Raw genomic sequence first — 22,707 nt, forward strand, 5'->3', positions numbered from 1 at the left:
TTTACCCTCTGACAGCATGGCAGGGAAACACTCCCCAATGAGGCATTCCTGTGAGAGAGTTAGAAGGCACAACAGGAAGGGAATGGGAAGGATGAATTTGGTTCCCTCTTGGTATACTCCCCAAGGACACTGGGACCCCTGTGACGTGACTTTGCAAATTAATTTTCAAATCCACTTTACAGGTACTAGGCCTCTTTGCCTTTGCCCTGATCCTCATTTGACTGGATTTTCACAGGGAGGAAAGCCACCGGCATATTCATTTCATGGCAGTACAGTGGGAAGGGTGCCGAGTTTGGTGGTATGGCGCCCACGCTGGGCTAATGGCTCAGCAATGTCCTGTTTGTGTGACCTGGAGCAAGTCCCTCCAACTCTCTAAGCCTCAGTCTGCTCATCTGCAAAGGGAGGCCGTTGGACAAAGCGGCCCCGAGGTCCCTGCTCTAAATCTATAATCCTATGACTACCCATAAATATTCTAAATCCTGTAACTCCCAGCTCTATGCCGAAGGCCTACGTCTCTAGCTCCAGGTTTGACCTCTCCCCCAAACTCCAAGAGAGAAAGAAGAGGATCTGGAGTCAAAGGAGCTGAGTGTAAATCCTCCCTCTGATGGTCACTACCCTTCCCCTCTCTTGGCCTCAGTTTCCTCATCTGTAAAGTGGGAGTGCTGGATTAGACAGTCTCTGAGGTCCCTTCCAGCTCCAGATCGGGGATCCTGTATAATCCAGACCCACAAAGGTTGTCTCTGAGGGAATCTGGAATTCTCTTTCAAGTGACCTGGATGTTCATCTGTAATTTCCTCATCAGACCATAGACTGAGAGCCACAAGGGGCCTTAGAGGCAACAGGTCTAGCCCTCTCCTCTTACAGATGAGACTGAGGGACTCGTCCAAGGTCACACAGGCAGTGACCATCAGAGGGAGGATTTAAACGCAGGTCCTCTGACTCATGGCCAGTGCAGAAGCTCCCCTGTAAGTTCAGAAGCACACGTGGGATGTTTCTTCTCAAGCCAAGCCCCATGTGCTCTTCCCGTCTGGGCGCTGCTTCCATGTCTCCTCCAGAGGGGGACGGGGAAGGAAGAGCCCGACCAGAGCCTCCCTCTCAGGTGATGCCAGGCCTTGGCACCCCCTCACTCACCTCTCCTGCCACAAAGAACAGAAGCGGGGCCTCCTCCTCTTTGGCTTTGTACTTGGCGATTATTTTCTCCGCGATCGGCTGGATGAGCTGCTTGGCGGCGTCAGATTCGCCATCATCCTCAGAATCTGCAGGGGGAGAAGATGAGGATGCGCTGATTAGTGACCAGTGGGGCCAGGAGATACCCAGTGGACCATCCACACTGCTCTGGGCAAGTGAGGTCACGGTGGCTCCTTGTAGAGGGCGGCCCAAGCCGCCACGGAACAGCCCCGTTGGACCTTCTAGACCCCCTGGCCTCTAACTCCTATGGGCACATACCCCAGACCCTGCCTCCCATCAGCAAAGAACCCTCAGGCTTCTGAGGGTCACACACCCGTCCCCCCTTCAACCACACTTCACTGCTCCTCCTTTCCACACACCAAGTCGCACCATGGACACTGGTCTGTCATTACCCCCAACAAAAGGCATCATGGCGTGGTGGAGAGATCCCTAGACTCAGAGTCAGGAGGGCCTGGGCTTGAATCTGGCCTCAGACTCTCATCCCAGGGAAATCACTCAATCTCTCTGGGACTTTTCCCCACACAAGAAATGGCATCACTAGGCAGCAGCTGCTTGTCTCTCCCCCCTGACTGATGGGCTCTCTGCAGCCCTGGGCTAGGTGCTCAGCTATGGGCCCTGGATTCAAGGATGGGCCAGACTAGTGACTACAGGGGAAAAAAAGGAGGAAGGCCAGCTTTGGCAAGACTGGGTAAGAAGGCAGGACCACAGGAATCAAACATGGTTGGGCAATAGGGAAAGCACTGGGTTAGGGTGCATGAGACCTAGGTCTTGGCCTAGCCTCCTACTCCAGGCTCACGATGTGACCACGGGTAAGGCATGTTGCCTCCTTGGGCCCCCCAGGATACTGATGAGGTGCTGGAAGGGCCCTCAGAGGACAGCAAGGCCAGCCCCAAGGGGGAAGCAACTTGCCAAGGTCACAGCCCCATACCCTGACCCCACATCTGGCGCTTCTCCCCATCCCAGAACTCAGAAGCAGAAGCCCGAAGCTCCTTTCACCACACCATCAGCATGGAAGGTCTTTGGTTCTGAGAGCTAGACTTGAGGCCACAGACAAACCAGAGAATGCCAAGAGGCCACAAGAAAGAGGGCTAGTGAGAGGCCTGTGCCATGAGATCACATGGCATGAGGGAAAACCTAGAGGACCCGGGAAAAACCCCAGCTCTGCTGCTTATGATGCTAGAGACTGTGGGCAGGTCACCTGACTTCCCTGGGACACTGTTTGCTCCCTTGTAGTACGAGGGAGTTGGACTAGAGGAGCGTGTGTGTATGGGGTGTGCAGGCACACCTCTGGGTATGTCTGTGGGTGTCTGTGTGTATGAGTGTGTGTGTGGATGTGTGTTCATTTCCTAGCCTACTTACAGCAAAAGTTCAATTGGAAAGGGAAGCAGGGAATTCCCTCATGGCTGTGTGGACTCCGGAGAGGGTGCTCAGGAAAAGGCATCTGGAGAGATTTGATTTGACTTCCCTGAAACAAAATCCAGGCTAGTCTCTCTCTCCTCTCTGGTAAGGGCGAACACAAGAGAACCACGTGGTGGAGACCCTCTGCTTCCCAGGTCACTGAACACTGGACTTACTTCCCTTGAATAGTCAGGTCTGGGGGAGCAGTCCCCAAAGGCCCCCTGGGAGCCTGGCAGGATTTGGTAATCCCAACCTGGGGCTGTGTCTTGAACAAATCACGACATGGATGATCAGTCACTCGGGATAAGACAAAGCTTTCAGCAGAGCACCCCACCATGACTGCAGAGCCCCGAATGGGCCCAAAGATTCCCCCTGGCTGGGCTGTATAAGCCTGCCTCCTGCAAACAAGGCTTCTGTCAGTTGTCTGGAGCAGGCAGTGGTGGGACAAGGGAGTTCAGCCCTGGCCTGACCTATTCTCAGCTGGAGGTCAATGAGCCACAAGGGAGGGGGGCAGGCAGGGTCCCTGCTGAGAGGACAGCCATGAATAAACCATTGGGGTCAAAAGCAAAGCGGTTGAGAAGAGACAAAGGCCTCTGATCCGGCATTGTTAGTGACAGAAAGAGGCTGTCAGGAAGGGGGCCTCCCCACGCCGTTCTCCCCAGACGAAGCAGCCCCCTCCCCCTGTCCAGGCCTCCAGCTGGGCTCCATACCTACAAAGAGAACGAGGCACGGGCCCTCATTGAGCTGCACGGCATTGGAGTCGGAGAGCTCCAGCACAGGCTTGGGGTGCCAGGGGAACTCCCGGCAGTCTTCGTCATTCAGGACCTCTACACGCCCCTGACGGGTGATCATCTCTCCCTTTGGGTCCAGCACGATGAGGGTGGGGATGCCTAGTGGAAAGAGAAGAGACAAAAGGTGGCTAGTCCATGGTCCTGTTTGGCTGGGAACTAAGCCAGGCAAAGGAAGTCAGTCTGTCCCTCCCAGCTAATGACCCTTCACCACAGCAAGGCATGAGGACCCCAGCCTTGCCCTGAATGAGAAGAGGACAGAATAAAAGGCATGACGGAACAAGAAACAGTGTTGACAGCTTCACACAAAAAGGGGCTGGCATCTGCATTTGGCTTGTCCTTCCCTTCTGTCACAGACCCCCTTGTATTGATTTAAAGAAAATTGTAGCCGGCATTTCGATACCACTTTAAGGTTTGCAAAGCACTGCAGAGATGTGATTTCATTTGCTCCTTACAACAACCCTGGGAAGTAGGTGCTGTTATTGTCCCCATTTTACAGATAAGGAAACTGAGGCTCAGTGAGGTTGGGTGGTTTGGCTAAGGCCACACAGCCTGAGCGTCTGATGCAGGATCTGACTTCTCCATCGGCCATCTCGCTTTTTTACAGTGTCCTCTTTATATTTCATATCCACACACGTGTACATGTGTATCTAGCAGTGTGTTCACACACACTCACACACACACACACACACACACACACACACACACACACAGGCTGCCTCACTTTTGTCTTTGCATCCCCAAGGGCTGGTCTAGATCCTGGCACACAGTAGGCATGCAGTAAATGCTTGTTAGCTGCTCGAAGAGGCCTTATGGCTCCTTGCCTCACTCCTGCGGCCCAGGGCAAGGCATTAGGCTGACAACATCCCCATCAGTCCCAGCAGAGTGCTCCGTGGCATTGAATGGGGCCACAGAAGCACGAGCATGTCATTCTTATGAGTAATCCTTCACCCCTGGTCACTGCTCAGGGCAGATCCATAGATCTGCTGTCAGGTACTGAGCAAGGAGCAGCAGACACTTCTTTCTCTATCTTCTTGGTGCCCAGGATTCAGGAGCCCTGGCTTGGGGGGGGGGGGAAAGGTCCCTAAGGCCCACCCACAGGGCTGAGCTGGGACCTCCTCCTGGGCTGAGGTTCCTAGGAACAGTCTCCTTCCCCATCACTTGCCCTCTTCTCACCTCTTCCCAAGGATCCTGCCAACGGCGGGAAAGTGACAGAAGTCATCCTCGTCCAACCCTTTTGGGAGATTCTGCCCTTTACAGGCAGCCAATGCCCCTCCCCCCCGTTTTCACGGCATCCAAGACACTCGTACAAGCTGCCTGCCCCCTCCTGGCTGTGGGGACAAGCATTTCATGTGGCCCAGGGAAATCCAGGGCAGTTTAATATTTAAAGGTTTCCAGTCCTTTGCTGGGTAATTTTCACTGTTAGGTCATGTCTCTGTGGGGACCACGCCAAAATATTAAAAAAGGCAGCTCTGGTATTTTGGAACTCACCAAAACAGCAGGCCCAGCCCCCCGATTTCAGTCTTCAAAGGGGATAAACATAAATTATGTTCACACTTATTAGGAGAAGTAGATTAATATGTTAAAAAACTAACCTGTGAAGGAAATGTGTTACTGAGGGCAGCCCTCTCCTAACACATGCCACGTGCATCGAATAAGATCTCGTGAACTTTTAGGGGTCTATGTTGAATCCAGTGTGTTCGTTAAACAATGAGCTTCCAAACAATCCTTCACAAGTAACTCTCAGATCCCCTGGAATTTGGGGGAGGGAAGACAGACTGAGAACCCCCATTTCATCACCATCAACTTCAGAGGCCATTTAACTCATGCCCTTCATTTTACAGATGAGGAAACTGAGGCCTAGAGAGAGAATGTGACTTACCCAAGGCACTCATTTTCACTGTTATATTTCGTTACCATGAAGTAGCCAGACTCCCCGTATTTCAAACTCAGGGGTCATCTAGTCCAACCCCTGCCTGAACAGGAATCCCCTCAGAACAGATCCAACATGCGACCTTTCCATAAAGACTACTGGTGGATGCGGAGGCAGTCTGTCCCACACTGGACAGCTCCCACTGTTAGGAAGACCTCCTTCCCCTGGGCCAAATCGGCTTCTGCTGCTGCCTCCCACTGCTCCTGGTCTGGTCCCTGGGAGACCAAGCAGATCTTTTCATTTCTCTTCTACATTATCATAGCTCCTCTAATACATGGGGTCAAAGATCTGGGGCTGAAAGGGACCTGAGAGGGATCGAGTCCAACCTCCTAAGTCACGTGACTTGCCCAAGGCCACACGAGTAAATAGAGAAGCTAGGACAGTTCCGTGCCCTACTGAATCTCTCCACTAGAATAAAAGATCTCTAGTTCTTTGGACCAGTTCTTCCATGGCATGATCAAGGAAGCCCTTTGGCCATGGAGGTGCCTTCTCTTCTCGATGCTCTCTAACTTATCCAAGAAGGGGGGCTTGCTCATCTGGTGCCCCTTGAGTTACAAACTAGGGGTGGGGGGGGGATATTCAGAAGCTTCCTTCTCTTTCCATCCCTCTCCTCCTCCTCCTCCTCCTCTCTAACAGTGTAGTAGAGAGGTGAAGGCTATAAATGCCGTACCGCCCCCCCCCCCCTCGGCCAGACTAAGGACAGGCCAGGTCCCCTCTGCTCAAAAATAACCCCTTTACTGCCCCATCCATTCCCTTTTCACCTCCCCAAAGAACAAAATTCTACTAATTAAATAACATACCAAGAGTCTGAATAATGACTTTTTGAAAAATAACTTTTACACTCAAAAAAAGTGCTTCCCCAGGGAAGCAATGGGCCCAAGGGCATCTTTATGCTCTCATTCCTTCTTTTTGTCCTCCTGGGGACTGGTTCCCTTCCCTGGGGCCCAAGGCTACCCACAAACTGGGAGAAGCTGGTGGGCTAGCGGCCTTCCAGGAAGAAAGGAAGAGCACGGTTCAGATGAAGGTGGACTCTATAGCTCTAAGCAGACATGAGGAATGGGTCTCACCTCCACCCCGTAGGATGTCCCATAAGGAGAAAGAGGCTGAACTGAGAGAGAGTATCAGGGAACAGAAATGTCCTGTGTGTGCTAATTCAGGGGACTGGCCAGACTGGATTGGAGAGTAAGAGGAGAGTGAATGAATGAAAGCAAAAGCATTTCTTCACCTTCCTCAGTGTGAACCAAGGTGTTAAATGCTGGAGCTACAGAGAGAAGAGGGAGTCTGTCATCCTTGCTGTCAAGGCGCTCCAGCTCTGAGCGAGGAGACAGCACACATGGGAGGGAAGGACTCAGCGCAGGCGGGAGCAAAGGGCATGCGGAGGCCGTGCTGGAAGCTGTGGAGCCAGAAGAAAAGCAGCCTTGGGTGGGGTCTTGTCACGGAAGCTCTGAGCACCAGAGGGCAGCATAAAAACACTGAACTGGAGAGGATGAGGAGAGGGAGAAGGAGAGGGAGCCCCAAAGGAGGGGGAAGAAGAAAGGTTTGCAAACTCTGCCTCCTGGAGAAGAGGCCCAGGGTGGAGGCAGCAGAGTCATTTCATTCTGGTCGAGGACACTTTCCTCCAGGAAGCTGGGGGAGGGGCTGTGACCCAAACACAGGGGCAACATGCCACCAGGGCCAGGCCCGACTGGAGTCAGGAGGGATCTGGGTTCTCTCCAACACCGAGCTGTGCATGGCCTTGGCCAAATCTTTTAACCTCAGTTTCCTCCTCTATAAAATTAGGATGAATCCAGTACCTGGGTTCAAATCCCGCCTCTGATTCTTGCTGGCTATGTGGCCCTAGGCAAGTCATTGCACCTCTCTGAGCCTCAGTTTCCTCCTCTGTAAAATGAGGGCGTTGGACTCGATGTCCTCCGAGGTCCCTTCCAGATCTAAAGCTCTATTGTTTGCAGTCACTACTGCCACATGCCCTGCATTTACCTCGTATTTATTGATTTATATTCAGATTGTAAGCTCCTTGAGGGCAGGGTCTGTCTTTTGTCTCTTTGTATCTCCAGCACCTGGCACGCACACGCAGTAGGCATCTAATAAGTGTCTGACTGACTGACTGACTGACGGCTGGGACTCATTTTGCTTTTTCTTTGTATCTCTAGCATTTACACAGTACTTGGAACACAGTAAGTGCTTACTACAAGATTGTTGATTACTTATTTTAATGCAGATAGATTATGGACTTTAGGCAAAAGTGTTAGAAAAGCTTTCTTTGTCCTCAGCTGAAGGGGAGCTGGGGACAGGCCGGGGCAGAGACGGTCTCACTCTGGACTCAGTGTTCTGGGCACAGTGCTGGCAAATGGTTACCACTTAATACTTACTATTTGATTTCTTCAAAATGTTACTAACCAATCCACAAAACTTTTATGTATAAACAAATGAGTCTCTCCTATAGAAAATATATTTTATCAATTTAATCAGTCAATAAACTTCTAAGTGCCAAGCGTGTGTGGGGGTGGGTGGGTGGGGAGGGTTGGTATTACAAAGACAAAAACTGGGGCTGTTTCTCCTCCCACCAGGGAACACACATATCTAAATAAGACTATACAAGAAGGAGAGAGAAAACAAAGACCAAGTGAATCGGGAGAAGGGGAAGAGGCTGAGCAGCTAAAGAAGTCAGGAAAGCTTTTATGCAGGTGTCAGTCACTTGAGCAGAACTCGAGGAGGAAGAGAGGGCGGAGTGCACGGAACAGCCTACGTGAAGGTGGGGACGTGGGATGGAGCATTCCGTCTGAGGAACAGCAAGGCCATTCTGGCTGGACTAGCAGAGTACATGAGACTAACATGTAGCCTGGATGGAAAGGCGTGTTTGTTGTGAAGGGCTTTCAATGCTCATTTAGTCCTGGAAGAGACCCCTGAGAGCTCCCCCTGTCCAATCTGTCCATTTGATAGATGGGGAAGCTGAAGCCCATGGCGGTACAGAGACCTGGCTAAGGTCACACAGCTGCTAGGTGTCTGAAGCGGCATTCAAACCTTGGTCCAAGATTTATCCCCTTGAGCCACAGCTTCCTCATCAGTAAAACAGAGATAAGAAGTCCCAGGGAATCCACCTTCCAGGGTTGTGAAGATCAAATGAGATAATCTATGTAAACCACTTTGCCAACCCTAAGATGTTATTTTATAAATCAAGTTTTAGCTTATAGATGAGAAAAGTCAAGGCTTAGAGACATTCAGTGACCAGTCAAGGGCAAATGGTTAGTAAGTGGTGGACGTGGGCCTCCAACCCAGACCTTTCAGCTGCCAGTTCAATGCTCTTTCCCCTACACTGGGTGGCCAAAGTTTCCTGAAGGCAGGGCCTATGGCCTTTTTTGTTAAAGGGGAAAAATCAGCCCAGCCAACAGGTGAGCCACTGACTCAGGTCAGTTCTGCTCCTGACCTTCCTGACAAGATGCTGTCTCCTCTCATAGTCATGGATTAATCCATCAATTACAAATGCGAGATGCCTTTTGTAACTGCTTCTAAACATTTTATTTAGAAAGATTTTGAAGATGCTGCACAACTTTGAAGTCCGGGCCACACTCCAAGGATACTCATCAGGCTTAGGTACCAGGAGGGTGGTGCCACTCACATCTTCAGAGGGAGGAAGAGCGCCCAGGGCCCATCATAATGTTCAGCATTCAAAATGGATATGGTCTTGTCAACAGAAACAACATGAAGGAAGATGCCTGACCATCTGCTTTACCACTGCACCCTGAGGACCATGGGGCATTTCCCTCCCACTTGCAGCTGAAACCTCACGTAGACGTGGCCTCCCCTATTAGAGTGTGAGTTCCTTGAGAACTGCCTTGCCTTTTACTTATAGCCCAAGCAATTAGCATGGTGCTTGGTACATAGCAAGTATATAAATATGACTGCCTTTTCATTCATTCATATTATGACAAAGAAATGGAGAGAACAAATGTAGACTCCTCATTCAAAAAAATGAAACTCCAAATGACTGGCAGTGAAAAGAAGAGAGACAACGGTGATAGTTTAAAGAAGTGACAAGTTTGAAGGAAGATTTTTTTTTAAACCATAAGGAGCATTTAGGAAAACCATTTAGGAAAAAAGGGAAGAAGCCAGTGAAGAGAAAGACACAAGATGTGCAAGAGAAGTGGCTGACAGACGGAATGTAGAGCAGAGGGAGGAGTCATTATTCCTCCTCAGAGATAGGGGTTTCATAACACCTTTTATTCTGTGATGGGATGGGAAGAGGAAGATGGAGCTTGTGAAAAGGCTGAGCCAGTAAAGGTAAATGGGACTTGAATATCAAGCCCAAGGCCCCAATTTTCTTATCTGCTGTGACTGAGAGAGGAAAGACTGGGACTGGGGTCTGGCAGGGCAAGGGGATTCCCCGGGGGAGGCAACATGACAGGCAGGAAAGGCTCTTGGTCAATGCTCTGGACCTCACTCCGTTAGCCGCACAGCCCTTCTAGACTGAGCTTGGCAGGGCTTCAAAACCTGCTTTTGGTAACTCGGCTTTCCTAGGCTGCCTCTGACAACCCTCAGCCCGCTCCTTCAGCAGATGGGAGCGGTGGGATGCTCTCAAAGGCTGGGCCATGGGAAGTCTGGGAGAACAATGTTGCTGAACTGCTAGAAAGACGTAAAACACAGCACAGGGATTTATTAACAACATGTGCTTCTACTCAGAGGACGGACCTCCAAAGTTAATAGATTAAGGACCAAAAAAAAAAAGTCTGAGAAAGAAGACACACAACTGCCAAGCAGCTAATGGCCTTTTGGGGGAGATGGGGCATGAGGGGATAAAACAATGCGAGGGAACACCCCTCAAGTCACTGCTCTCTCTTTTAACTATTTCCCTGAGCAGGCAGAAGAGACTTCACCCTGGAGCCTCTGCAGGAGCTACATTCTCTTCATTCCAGGCCCTGATGAGGCCGCCTCACATTCCTCAGGCCATGCATGCCACTGGTTGACAGCAAGCATGGCGGCTACAGCATACTGACCTCATGCAGTGGTTGAATTACAAATGAGAAGATGCAGCCAAAATCATCATCTCATCACAGAAGGATTTGTTCATCACAAACCAGGGCCTCCAAGAGCAGGCTGGCAGTTTGGAGGGAATCAGGTGCCTCGATGAATTACCTGCCTCCAGGCACTCCCCTCTCCCATCTATCTATACCACACCCTCCTGTCAGATTAATTTTCTAAAAGCCCCTATGTGGGCATGACAGCCCCCTCCCCAAAAATATCTTCATGAGAGTTCCCCATTGCCCACAGGATAAAACCCCAAGTACACAGGTTGGCCTCGAAAGGCCTCTCTAACCTGACCATGAGTGCAATGGGGAGAGCCCTGGGGTTAGAGGAGTTAGTTTCAAATACTCCCTCTGAAGATGATTCCCTGTGCATCATGTACCTGCTGCTTCCCACAGCCTCAGTTTCCTCCCCTGTAAACCAGAGGGCTTGGACTTCTCTGAAGTCCCTTTCAGCTCTACATTTCCTAAGTAGGATTTTCCCAGCCTCACCACTCACTGATTTCCCAACATGAACCCTTCCCTTTAGCTACCCTGGCCCCTAAACACAAACAGCCTCTGTCCTGCTGCTTGTTCAGATTCTATCTGTTACAGTCCAGACCCACCATCTCTTCCAGCACGGGCCCCTGGGGTCACAAAGTAATAGAGAGGAAACCTATAATTATCTAAGCCCTTCCTTGTGCCTCTACATTTCTGGCTAAAAGCTATGGGAAAAGAAGAAACAGGCACATTCATGTGCTGCTGATGGAACTGTGAACTGGTCCAGCCATTCTGTTCTAGGAAGCAGCTTGGAACAATGTCCCCAAAGTCACTAAAGTGTGTATACTTTTGTGTTATCACCACTAGGTCTGTACTCAAAAGAAATCAGGACAAGAGGAAAAGAACCCGAATTCACAGAAGTATTGATAAGTACTAAGAACCGGAAAGGGAAGTAGTGCTCATCAAATAGAGAGTGGCAGAATAAATTATAATCACTAACCTACACAGCACCTACTGTATACCAGGCACTGGGCGAAGTTTGTTACAATTAAGATCCCATTTGATTCTCACGACTACTCTGGGAGGTGGGTATTATTATTACCCCCCATTTACAGATGAGGGAACTGAGGCAAACAGGGTTCAGTGACTTGCCTAAGATTACATAGATAGTACGTGTCTGAGGCTGGATTTGAACTCAGGTCTTCCCGACTCTAAGCCAGGCTCCCTATCTACTGCACCACCCAGCTGCCCTATAAATGGGGATGCTTTGAGAGAAACCCAGGAAGACTTGTATGAACTAATGCAAAGTGAAGTGAGCAGAATGAGAACAATTTATAACAATAACAAGAACACTGTAAAGACAAACAACTTAAGGACTCTGATTGAAGCAGTGACTGATGGTGAGGCACAGTAATGCATCTGCTGACAGACAGGTAGTGGACTCCAAATGAAGAATGCATTTTGGGACAGGCTCAATGTGGGATTCTGTTTGGCTTGATTATATGTATTCGTCACAAGGGTTTTGTTTTACTTCTCTTCTGAATGGGGGGAAAGGAGGTGGGAAGGAGAGAAAATAAATGCTTGTTCATTGAAAAACAAAAGATAAAAGGTCTGGGAAGAAGCTTGCTCCGTGCATGTACTGATACCTCAGTAATGGCCCGTTACAACTCACTAACCCTCTTTCTCTCTCAAATATAAGCCTGTTCTATTCAGGGATGATTCCACCCTGTTCCTCTGCCACACCTGGGGCCTCATGTATCTGGCTGGGCATCCTCTCTTCTTCCATTATCATCGTGTACAACATTCCTCAAAGCCTGGTCCACTATTGACTTTTCTCAACATTATCCATCCCAGGTCAAATGATACACTATCTCCATGAAGCCTTCCCTACCCACAATGATCTCTCCTTTCCTGGAACTTGTTTACGCCACTCATTTGGCACTAATCCCATACTGTCCCTGTGCTATTTCTTGGACTGGTGTTTTGTGTTGGTAGTTAACTCTGCATGTATCTGAGCACTACAAATAGAAAGTAAGTTTCTAGAGGGCAGGCCCCTTGCTTCACACTTCTTGGGGCCCTTGAGGTGCCTGTAATCCAGCAGACATAGAGTAAATATTTGTTGAATGAACAAAATAAATGAAAACTCTTCATCCTGTGGTCTCCCCCGCCTTTTTTTTTTTTTTGTATAGAAGCTCTACCACATTTGCACACTCAGCTTTGAACAGAATGAGGGGAGTTGATCTCCGTGCCCTGCCTCCTGATACCCTCAAGTCTTCTCCCTCGCTCCCTCATGTGGCCTCAGGAAGCCTTTTGCCATGGTGGATGATACTGTTCTTATACAAGCTGGTCTTCCTTCCCTAAAGGGCTCTCAGAAATGCCCTCAGCCACCTGGAACGGTCCCTTTGAGGCAGAGGGCTCTAGGGAGATGTGAAGTCAGGAGGGAGCCAGATTGCTCTTTGGCTTTCTCACTGTGTGACTGACAATAAGCCACTTTACTTCTTCAAGCCTCAGTTTTTTTCCCTGTAAATCAAAGACCACTGAACTTGCACCCCTTCATCACGAGGCAGTTGTAAACCTTAATCACAGAATGCTCAAATCTTCAATGCACCAATGATCTCTTCAGGTGGCTACTACCTCCACATGGCAGCCCACTCATCTTGATCCTGCACAGAGGCTCCACCTGTGAGGCTGGGGGATGGGAATCTGCCTTGAGGTCTTTTTACATTCTGTAGGTGCCACCAGTGTTATCTCTGTTGCCCTCTCTCAGACCGGCTCACCTCCCTCGCAAGAGCAACTAAGAGGGCAAACAGCATTGCCAGCTTGAGGACAGCGGTATGCCCACTGTACCATGGCTTCTGTGGGAAGGTGAGCCTGGCCAAGAGCAGCCTTGGGCGGGGAGGAGCATGTGATCCCAGCTCTGCAATCCCTCATTCCCAGGGTCATGCAGACAAGTAAGCCTTAGCTCCTCCCCAAAAGCCCTGGGCTAGGAGGCAGGGCACAAGGATGAGTTCCAGCACAAACCACATGTGTGGCCTTGGGGCAGTCACTTCACCTCTCCAGGCCTCATCTGTAAAATGAGGGATCTCCAAGGTCCCTTCCACTTTAAACAAGTACTCCCAGAACTCCTTTCTGACCAGGCCCGTGCCCCTGTTCAGACATCTTCAGGGGGTGTGTTGACTGCCCGTAGGAGAAACAGTCAAATCCTGGCACTGAAAAACCTCACAGGCTGGTTCCACACCCCTTTCTGGTCTCAGTTCCTGGTTTGTTCTTCTTGTACATTTTACATCCAAGCCAGACTAGCCTGGGAGCTCATCCCCATCCCTATAAGCAGCCCAAGCTTCCTGGAAAGGACCACTCAGAAGCCACCTCCTGGATGAGGACTCTCCCAGTCCCCTGAGTTATTACTGTTCTATCCCTTTGAATGGCATTTTGTATTACTTGGTTGATAATTCATAAGTACTCATCTTTATACATGTCCCACCCAAGTAAAATGAACATTCCTTAAAGGCAAGGATCATTTCCTTTTTCTTCTTGAATGCCTAGGACCGAGCACAGAGTTTTATATTCATCAGGTGCTTAATAAATGTTTATTGAATCAAAAGCTGCTTTCTGCCTTAGTTTCCCCATCTGTAAAAAGCATCTGCACCCCAAACCTCTCTCCTAAGGTTATGCTGGCTAGCTACAGGATGGTACTGATGAGGTGAAAGGTATAGGTACATCTTCATTCCTTTTATGGATCACTTAGTTTCACACCAAGGAAAACTGTTTCTGAGTCAAGGAGGTACTTCTCTACTCTCCCTATTTATTTCTTCCTGAAATATACGGCCACCAGAAAACTGCACATGTATAGACAGACAAGCAAACATCTGCCTGTACACCTAGTAAGACAGCTCAGTGCACATGAGCATGACGGTGGAACGCCGTCTCACAGGGTAAAGAGACCCACATGCACAAAGATGGTGGCCAGAATGGCCTTCATAGAAACCCTGAGGACTGGATCATGGCTGAGCCCTGAGGCCCATTTAGTTCTGGCTCCGTCACAGGATCTGGATGTAGCCTTAACCAGTCTCCACAGAAAGGAGTTGGCCAGGCAGCTGGGGGCCCAGAGTTTATCCATCTAAGGACAAATACAACAGTCACATCCCTCATCATTAGCCAGAAAACATGGAGATGATCCGTACTCAAGGGCCTGGTTTTTGACCACATACCTAGTGCTTATGGTCAGGATGTGAAGAGAAGGGAGAACATGGCATTAGACTTGGAGTGTGAGAAATGTGGTTTTTTTTTTTCCTCTTTACAATGAAGGTCAGGGCCATGAAAGGAGTAGAGGGACAGGTGCGCATGGGAACCAACACTCTGGAAAGGGGTTTGTACCTCCTCCTACCTTGGATTCCATAGAGTCGGTTGAGACGTGACCTCCGGGCTTCATCAGTGTAGGGGACAGCAAGCCAGGGCATTTCACTGAAATACTGTTTGAAGGACTCCTCTGACCTATGGAGAAAAGGGCACCCAAAATGAGAATGGCCTTGCCCCCCAACCCTACCTTCCACTAATTCTTTCCAGGCATTGCCCCAAACTAAAGATATCCTGCTGTTTACTATTTCCCTTCCTAGACACCTTGGGAACTACCCAGTTCTAAGAAGGCTTCACCTATAGGCAAATGCAGGGCCCTAGAAATCACGTGCAGATCCCCAAATAAAATGTCAAGCCCTTTCAACGTTTTGTAGACTGTTCTATCCCATCTTTTCGCCAATTCAACCCATCTCTTTCAAGTCTTCTAACAGGGAAAGGTTATTTGAAAGAGGCTTGCCATCTGCACCACCACATCATACTCCCTGGTGCATTTCTTACTTGTGTGCCTGCCAAGGTGCCCTATTTTAGGGTCAAATGGCAAACGGACACTTGAACTTCATGTGCCATGTGGATATACAGTGCTCTCATGCCCTGCTGGGATAGTGGAGAACAGAGAATGAAAGCTTCATGAGGGCAGGATCCCACTCTAATTTTCTCTTCAGATTCACAGTGTTCACCATTGAGTAGGTGCTTAAACGCTTGCTGGACTGGCACCAAATGAGAGCAAAGCTCTACCCAAGAGCGAAGAATGGAGACAGCTGAGACAGGGCAAGTGGACACACGGACCCTCCCAACACCTCAGCTTGTTGGCTTAGGCCCAACTCGTGAACAAGAGCCTGGAGGTGAAGAGGCCAAGGAGAGCACAAATGCCTCCTGGGACAAAGCCCGAGACCTGCAGACAGCCCGGCTCCTGGGTGAGCAAAGCCAGTGGGTAGAACCCACCCCCACCAGTGTCCAAACCCCTCTGCCCTCCTGCTGTTCCCACTCTTCTCCCAGAGGCCTCCTGCATGTCAAGAAGCCCCCAGCTACAACTGACTCTCTGCAGCTGAGAAGAAACAAACTATGTTCCAGTCCAAACAGGTGGAACATTCTGCAAACATTTGGCTATTTTCCATCCCCACCCCACCATGCTCCTCTATCATCCACCAGAAAGCCAAACCCATTTGAAAATGCATTTAATCCCAATCTGCTCTTTCACAGAGACCAAAGAATGTCAGAGCTGGATGGGAACTGGGAGATCTCTGGCTCAACCTGCCCTCTCCCCCTTCCGCCCTTCACAGATGAGGGCACAGGGAATGTGAAGATGCCTCAGTAGTCAAGTCAGGAATGGATTTTTTCTCATCTTCTAGTCAGACAGCTACAGGAGTGAGTGTGAAAGGTGTTAGTTCTCTCTCCAATGATCATGAATGTGTTTAACTTTTTAAAAAAGCCACAGGAGGGTGTCGTGTGTGCCATACATTTTGAGGGAAGCAGGGAGGAAGACACCTCCAGTTTCACAGCAAATATTACCTGTCAGCGCTAACAAAAATAATCTCAAATTTCTGTCCCGACTCTTTGATCTTCCGGTAAGACTCCACCAGGACTCGGGTGAGACTTCGGCAAGGCGGACACTGAGAATAAAGAAATGCTGTACTTTTAAAAATGCTTAAGATACCTCCTTTCATTTCTCAGAAGTGCCACCTGGTAAACAACCTGGTATAGGAAAGGTTCAGCAACAAACTCTCTCCTCCCAGATGTCAAATATTGAGTAAATTCCTCCTGCCTTAGAACTTCTCTGGAGGGACAGCTAGGTGGTGCAGTGGATAGAGCAACAGCCCTGGAGTCAGGAGGACCTGAGTTCAAATTCGGCCTCAGGAACTTACTAGCTCTGTGACCCTGGGCAAGTCACTTAACCCCAACTGCCTCCAAAAAAAGAAAAAAAATTCTCTTAAGATCATGAGTTCATTCTCTCTCTACATGCTGCTGACAGCTGGTGGGTAGGGAGACTGCACACTATCCTCAAAAGGACCCTGGTTCCACAATGACCCATGGCACACACTGGCTAGGTGACTCTGGGCCAGCTCCTTCCCTTTTCTGAGCCTCACCTCACACCTCTGTAAAATGGGGGCGATTATAATACACGTATTGCCTCCTGCACAGAACTGTTGTGAGGTAAAGGTTTTGCCAATCTTAAGGTGCTCTATGAACATAAGCTACTGTTGGCCTCCCAAGAATCCCTCATGGTTACTCTGGGCCTGATCAGAAGGGGTAAGGAGGTATATCCTTACTAATAAGTATTTAGTTACCAAAGATGTGATTTCTTTGTATTTATCTTGGTTTTATGCTATTAGTGCCAACAATTCACTTGGCACCCCCAAAGGCTGGGAAAATGCCCACTCTTCTCCCATCCCCCACCCCTTCCCCACCATGCTTAGGAAGCTCCCTGCCTAAGCTGTGGTACATTTCATGGCCGGCCACTGCTGAATCATCCTTTCTGCTGCCTGGACCCATGGCAGAGGCTGGGGGAAGTACTCACCCAGTGGGCAGAGAAGTAAACTCCCACATGAGACCCTTCCAGGCAGGTGCTGTCCAGCGACTGGCCGTTATTTCTTAGCAAGGACCCAGCAATGACTTCACTGAAGGGCTTGGGCCCCCAAGGGAATTCCAAACCTGAAACAGGGGCAAGCAGTGTCAGACATGTGACTCTGACTTGAGCGCCATTTAGCTTGAACCAGACAGCAGCACGTGTCTGATCCAAAGACTATGGCACGGTGGGAAGATCAGGACACCTGGGTTCAAATCCCGCCTTTGGTGCTTATTGGCTCTGGGATCATGAGCAAGCCCCTCAAACTCTCTGAGCCTGCTTCCTCATCAGCAAAATGGGAATAATAATGCTTACGTGATCTTCCTCAGAGGGCTGTTGTGAAGAAAGTGGCCTGGAAAGCTTAGAGTGCTATCTAAACATTAGTATCATTATCATCGTTAGTGATCAGTGATTCAGAATTTCTAGTTCTACCACAGCAAAGGGAGCAGAACCCACACGTGCCACGGTCTCTCTTCTCAAGGAGCTCCAGTCAATGAATTCTTCCATGGTTCCGGATCTGGAGCATCGTGCAGATGGCCTGTGCCAGCCCGAGTGGCAATCTCTTCATCAACACAAATGCATAGAACTAGGGAGGTAGTTCTTAACTTAGTATTTCACAGGACAACGGATCTAGACCTGGGAGGGATCTTGAGGACACTGAGGCCCAAGCCTCACAGGTAGGAAGGATCAGAGGTAGGATCTGAACCAAAGTCACACAGGTAGGAAGGGTCATTTGAACCCAGGACCTCTTTCCACAGTAAGAGTAATTTATGAAAGTTGCTATGACAACAACAACCCTCCCTCATGTGGCCAGCTTAGTGTGGAGCCTTTCCCGAATTAGCTCGGCTGATCCTCAGGCAATGGACACTCGGGTCATCCCTGGGCCTTAGAAGAATCTGCCAGAGGATCCCATCTCCACACCTCTGAGGAACAGGAATAGGATGTGGCAGAAGCCAGTCCTGTTTAAGAGGTCGATCATGAACCCCTGGTGTGGCCTCCTCTTCAGCTCTGAGCTGCCCGATGCTCCCCAAACAGAGCAGGAGGGGCTGTTTTTGTGGAGGCATAGGAATTGACATAGGTGTCTATGCCTTATATGGCTTTGTTTGAGGGTCATTTCCAAACACTACATGCTACACTGATTCCAAGAAGACTATAATTTTCAGAAGTTGACATGTGTTGACAAAATGGCTCTTAACACCAGCCCTGGGCTCAGAGTCGCTCTGTGAGAAGCCCCTCGGGCTCTCGGCCCAGATTCCCTTTGTCCTCAGTCAGATTCCGGTCTAAGAGCAGTAGGTGTGGCCTTGTGGGAAGAGTTGTGCCTTTAGGAGTCGGGGTGGGGTGGGGTGGTGGGAGGGGGTGAGGGGGGTGGGGGGGTGTCACAGCGAGGTTAGTGACTTTGTATCTGCAGCCCTCAGCACAGTGCTTGGGGCAGAGAAAGCAACTGTAAGTGATGGGATGTTGATGGGATGTGCTCAGCCCAGGGTGGGCTCCTTAGCCTTAGCCTCGGGGAGCCACAGCAGCCTCATCATAAAGCAGGAGGCCTGGAGCGAGCAGCCGACACCTGGACCTTTATGGCTCGCAGAGTCACACTGGATGCTCACAGCTGCCCAGGGAGGGGGGTGCTACTGTTATGCCCACTTTACAAATGGGGTAACTGAGGTTCAGAGAGGGACACATCCAGGGTCACACAGCCAGGGTGGCATTTTTACTCCCTCCCAGGGCTGCAGGGAGAGGCAAATGAGACAATACCTGGGAATGGCTTAGAAATCTGTGAGGTGCCACATAAAGATAAGAGGCTTTAATGATGAGGGAGACACACGAGATAAGACCCTCCCAAGGGACACCCCAGTCTGCACTTACACTTTTCTGTTTGTTTTCACATCAGCGCCCTTCCCTTCCCAGGTGGCCATCCCTTATAACAAAGGATTACAAAGGGGGAGGAGAGATCCTGCGGAACATCCAGATCCTGCGTTACGTGCAGGGTTTGGTGCGTGCATCCTCATGGCTTTTCTTCAGAGCCAAGGGTGGCTACTATAATGTCACAGCGTTCAGTTTTCATTGTTTTGTTCTTGCTGTGGTTTCTTCCATTTGCATTGTTGCACGGACTCAGGAAGACCTGAGTCCAAATCTAGCTTCAGATACTGACTGGCGGTATGACCTTGGCCGAGTCACTAGATCCCTGCTCGCCTCAGTTTCCTCACTTGTAAAATAAGGATCAAAACCGAACTTTCCCCCCAGGGCGGTTGTGAGGATCAAGCGAGATGCTTGCAAAAAGCCCTTGGCGCAGCGTGCCTGGCACACCCGGGGTACCGTGTTAGCTGCTGCCATCACTGTTTTTATTTCTGTAACTTCTTCTCTTGGTTCTGCTCCCTTTACTCCATACTGGTTCATACTAGTTTACTTATGAATAAAAATGGGCCCAAACTGGGAAAATTCAGTCATTATCACGGAGAAGAGAATCCTCCTAGAGTGATGCAAACCCAATTATATTTAGAATGTATTTCCATTCACCAGGTTATATTTATTATTGTTTACATGTACTGTATTTACCTGGGATTTGGGACTAGGAAACAACAGGAAGAGGCCCCTGGGGGGCTTACCTTCTGGGTCATCTCGGATCACCAGCAGCCCATTTCTGCACACGACTTTGCCTGTGGTGGCATCAATGAAGATCAGCGATGGAATGTTGGAAATTCGGTATTTGTTCCACAGTTTAAGCTGTAAGAAAAAAAGAGGAAGTTGGTCAGGCCCAAAACACATTCACGAATTCATCAGCAAGTCAGCAGGGGCGGCTTTGTTCTGTTTGGCCTCTCTTTGCATTGCTACAGCTGAGTGCAGTGCCTGGCACACAGTAAGCCCTTCATAAATGCTTGCTGGCTGACTGACTGCTTGCCTGCCACCTGGGGTTTGTCAGCTTCTGCTGGGGGACACAGAGATCAAAGGATCTCAGAAGTCCTCCAGTCCAAGCCAGATCTGAAAGAAGAGGAGTAAGAAAGCCCCTGATATTAGAGGAGCTAAGGACTGATATACCCAGATAATGATAATATAAGTTATTTCAAGCTTTCCAGGCCTAAGAGGAGAGGAACAGGCAGCTATGAGATGAAGGAAAATTTGAAAGATACACCTCCTGGATGGTAATAATCACTGTCCTTAATATTGTACAACAAGTCTGGTTGGCTGTGAGCCAGTTACAGCCATCATTCCCTTGGCCTTCAGTAAGCCTCCTGAAGACTTCACTCAACCAAGACAAATATAGTCAATCAAAGACATGATCAGGAGATCTGACTGCCACAAGCACAGAGAAGTAAAGAGTGGTTATCCTCTTCCTTCCCTCCCCCTCAGGTCCTCCATCCATAAAACCTGGTGAAGGATCAGTCATCTTTCAAACAAAATCAGATCCCTGGCCAGGTGAAGAAGATAGAAAGGGAAGCATTTCATTAGCTCTCCATGTCATCACATACAGCAAAATGGTCTTCAGCTTCCCAAGCATGCTGTTAGCCCAGTGTAGAAAAGAAACAGGCTAGTCAGGCAGAAGGTTAAATATTTAGATGTTCCCCAATTTCTCTACTTGGGAAATCTCCAGCTATTAGTTGTATTCTATTCAACTTGGTAATAAACAAAGGAAAGAAACAGTCTAGGAGCTGACACAATCTCTTAATCTCTGACACTCAAAACTCGACATTTTGTATTTGCTGATGTTTGACACTGGACATGCAAACTGGCAGAAGTCCAAAGCCTCAAAGACATCAGGCTGAAAAGCCAAGGATAAAAATTCAATTCAATAAACATCTGTTAAGTGCCAATGATAATAACAACAGAGATGTAAAAGACAAAACGTGAAGCAGTCCCTGCCCTCAGAGGGCATTCTCCTGGGGTGGAATTCCTCACTTTAAATTTTCCAGCTTCCTTCAAAACTCAGCTTATAGAATTTCTGTTTTATCCTAAAGTAAGCAGAGAAGCACTGAAGATGTTTAAAAAGCAGGAGCATGGTAAGCTGGTCAGACCAGTGCTTTGTGGAGATTATCCTGGCCACTGTGCGAAAGACACTTTATTGAAATGACAGACCAGGGCAAGGAGGCTGTTACAAGAGGCCCAGGGGAGAGGTGATGAGCGACTGCACCAGTGGAGAGAAGGGGATGCATGTGAAAGATGTCAAGCATCAGCAGAACTGGGTGGGGAGGGGCAGAGGAGAATTTGGCATGCCTCCTGAGACCACCATCACCCACCAAACCAGGGCAGCCCCATGTTCTTTGCAGGCTCACAAGTGCTTCGGATAAATGTTTTTTCTGACACTGATAAATCACTGAATCTTAGCACTAGGAGAAAGGCTAGGAGTTATCTCATTCAACCTTGGTCTAAAACACAAATCTTCTCTAGGACATCATTCATTAGCTGGCCTCCTGACTTGACAACCTCCAAGTATAGGGTGCTTATTATGTGGTGTGGCAGAAAGAGTCCTTCGTGGGAAAGAAAACCTGGGTTTGAAGCCTAGCTCTGAATTAGCTGTATGACCCTGGACAAATCAGAATCTGAGTCTCAATTTCCTTATCTGTGAAATGGAAACAATGACCATTCAGATTTATAGAATCCCAACCTCCCTTTCTAAGGCTTATAAATTCTTCTCCATAACCCAGTGAAATGGGCAGCATGTACATTATAATCTTGGGAAGCAGCCCATTTTCCCTTCAGGATAGCTCCAATTGTTAGGAAGTTTGTCCTCACATTGAGCTTTGGTCTTCTCCCCTCTCACTTTCACTCCCAGTCCTAGTTCTGTGCTCTGGGGCCAAGCACCACAAGTCTGCCTATGCTTTGGAGGCAGCATACAGAGTGGGCCTCACAGCCAGGAAGGTCTGAGTTCGAGTGCAGCCTCTGTGACACTGGGCAAGTCACTTAACCTGTTAGTGCTCCTGATGTGCTAGATCCAGGGAGTTTCCTCTTGTTTCCTAATGAGATCACAGGTCCAGGCCCAATCCTGTCCTTCCCAGCCCATTCTGAAACCTATGGCACTAAATGAAATCAAAGCTACCAATTCACCTCCAAAACTGAAAGAAATGAAGAAAAGCCACAGAACTCCCCCTCCGGTATAGGTGCTGCCGTGGTGAGGGTTTTCTCTGCCAGCTCTGCAGGATGCAGGCTGCTCTTTAGACAACACAGCTACTCAGGCAATGATGCAGTCGGGAATCAGCCTGATGAAAGGTGTGGCTTTCTAACAGAAAAAGAGCTGCCCTAAATCCAGCCCTACACAGCACACATGAAGGAAACCTTCATGTTATTATAAACCTGCTGTTGTTATAATAGTATTGGGGTTTTTTTTTTAATCCAATGGCAGTTTAGGGCTCAGGGAAGAAAGAAAGGGAGAACAGGAACGCTCTAGAGGATTACTCAAAAACAATGGTTAGGCAGCTTCCAGCTGGTTACCGTGGAGGGCAAGGGGGAAGGATGCCTCAACTACCACAGCTGGGGTCCACAAAGAGCACCGAGCCAACA

General features: G+C 49.1%; 1 protein-coding gene across 1 annotated transcript in view; it reads right to left on the bottom strand.

The window, feature by feature from the left end:
• Positions 1-22,707, bottom strand: part of NXN (nucleoredoxin) — a 162,877-nt gene that overhangs the window by 5,350 nt on the left and 134,820 nt on the right. Inside the window, exons 2-7 of the mRNA XM_021006977.2 lie at positions 19,821-19,938; positions 17,173-17,306; positions 16,167-16,267; positions 14,689-14,795; positions 3,297-3,476; positions 1,132-1,256 (exon numbers count right to left, since the gene is read on the bottom strand). Coding sequence (XP_020862636.1) covers positions 1,132-1,256; positions 3,297-3,476; positions 14,689-14,795; positions 16,167-16,267; positions 17,173-17,306; positions 19,821-19,938 — 765 coding nt within the window. The remainder of the gene's footprint in view (positions 1-1,131; positions 1,257-3,296; positions 3,477-14,688; positions 14,796-16,166; positions 16,268-17,172; positions 17,307-19,820; positions 19,939-22,707) is intronic.

Source organism: Phascolarctos cinereus, unplaced genomic scaffold (assembly GCF_003287225.1).
Source record: "Phascolarctos cinereus isolate Bilbo 61053 unplaced genomic scaffold, phaCin_HiC Scaffold_5;HRSCAF=322, whole genome shotgun sequence".
Taxonomy (NCBI): Eukaryota; Metazoa; Chordata; class Mammalia; order Diprotodontia; family Phascolarctidae; genus Phascolarctos; species Phascolarctos cinereus.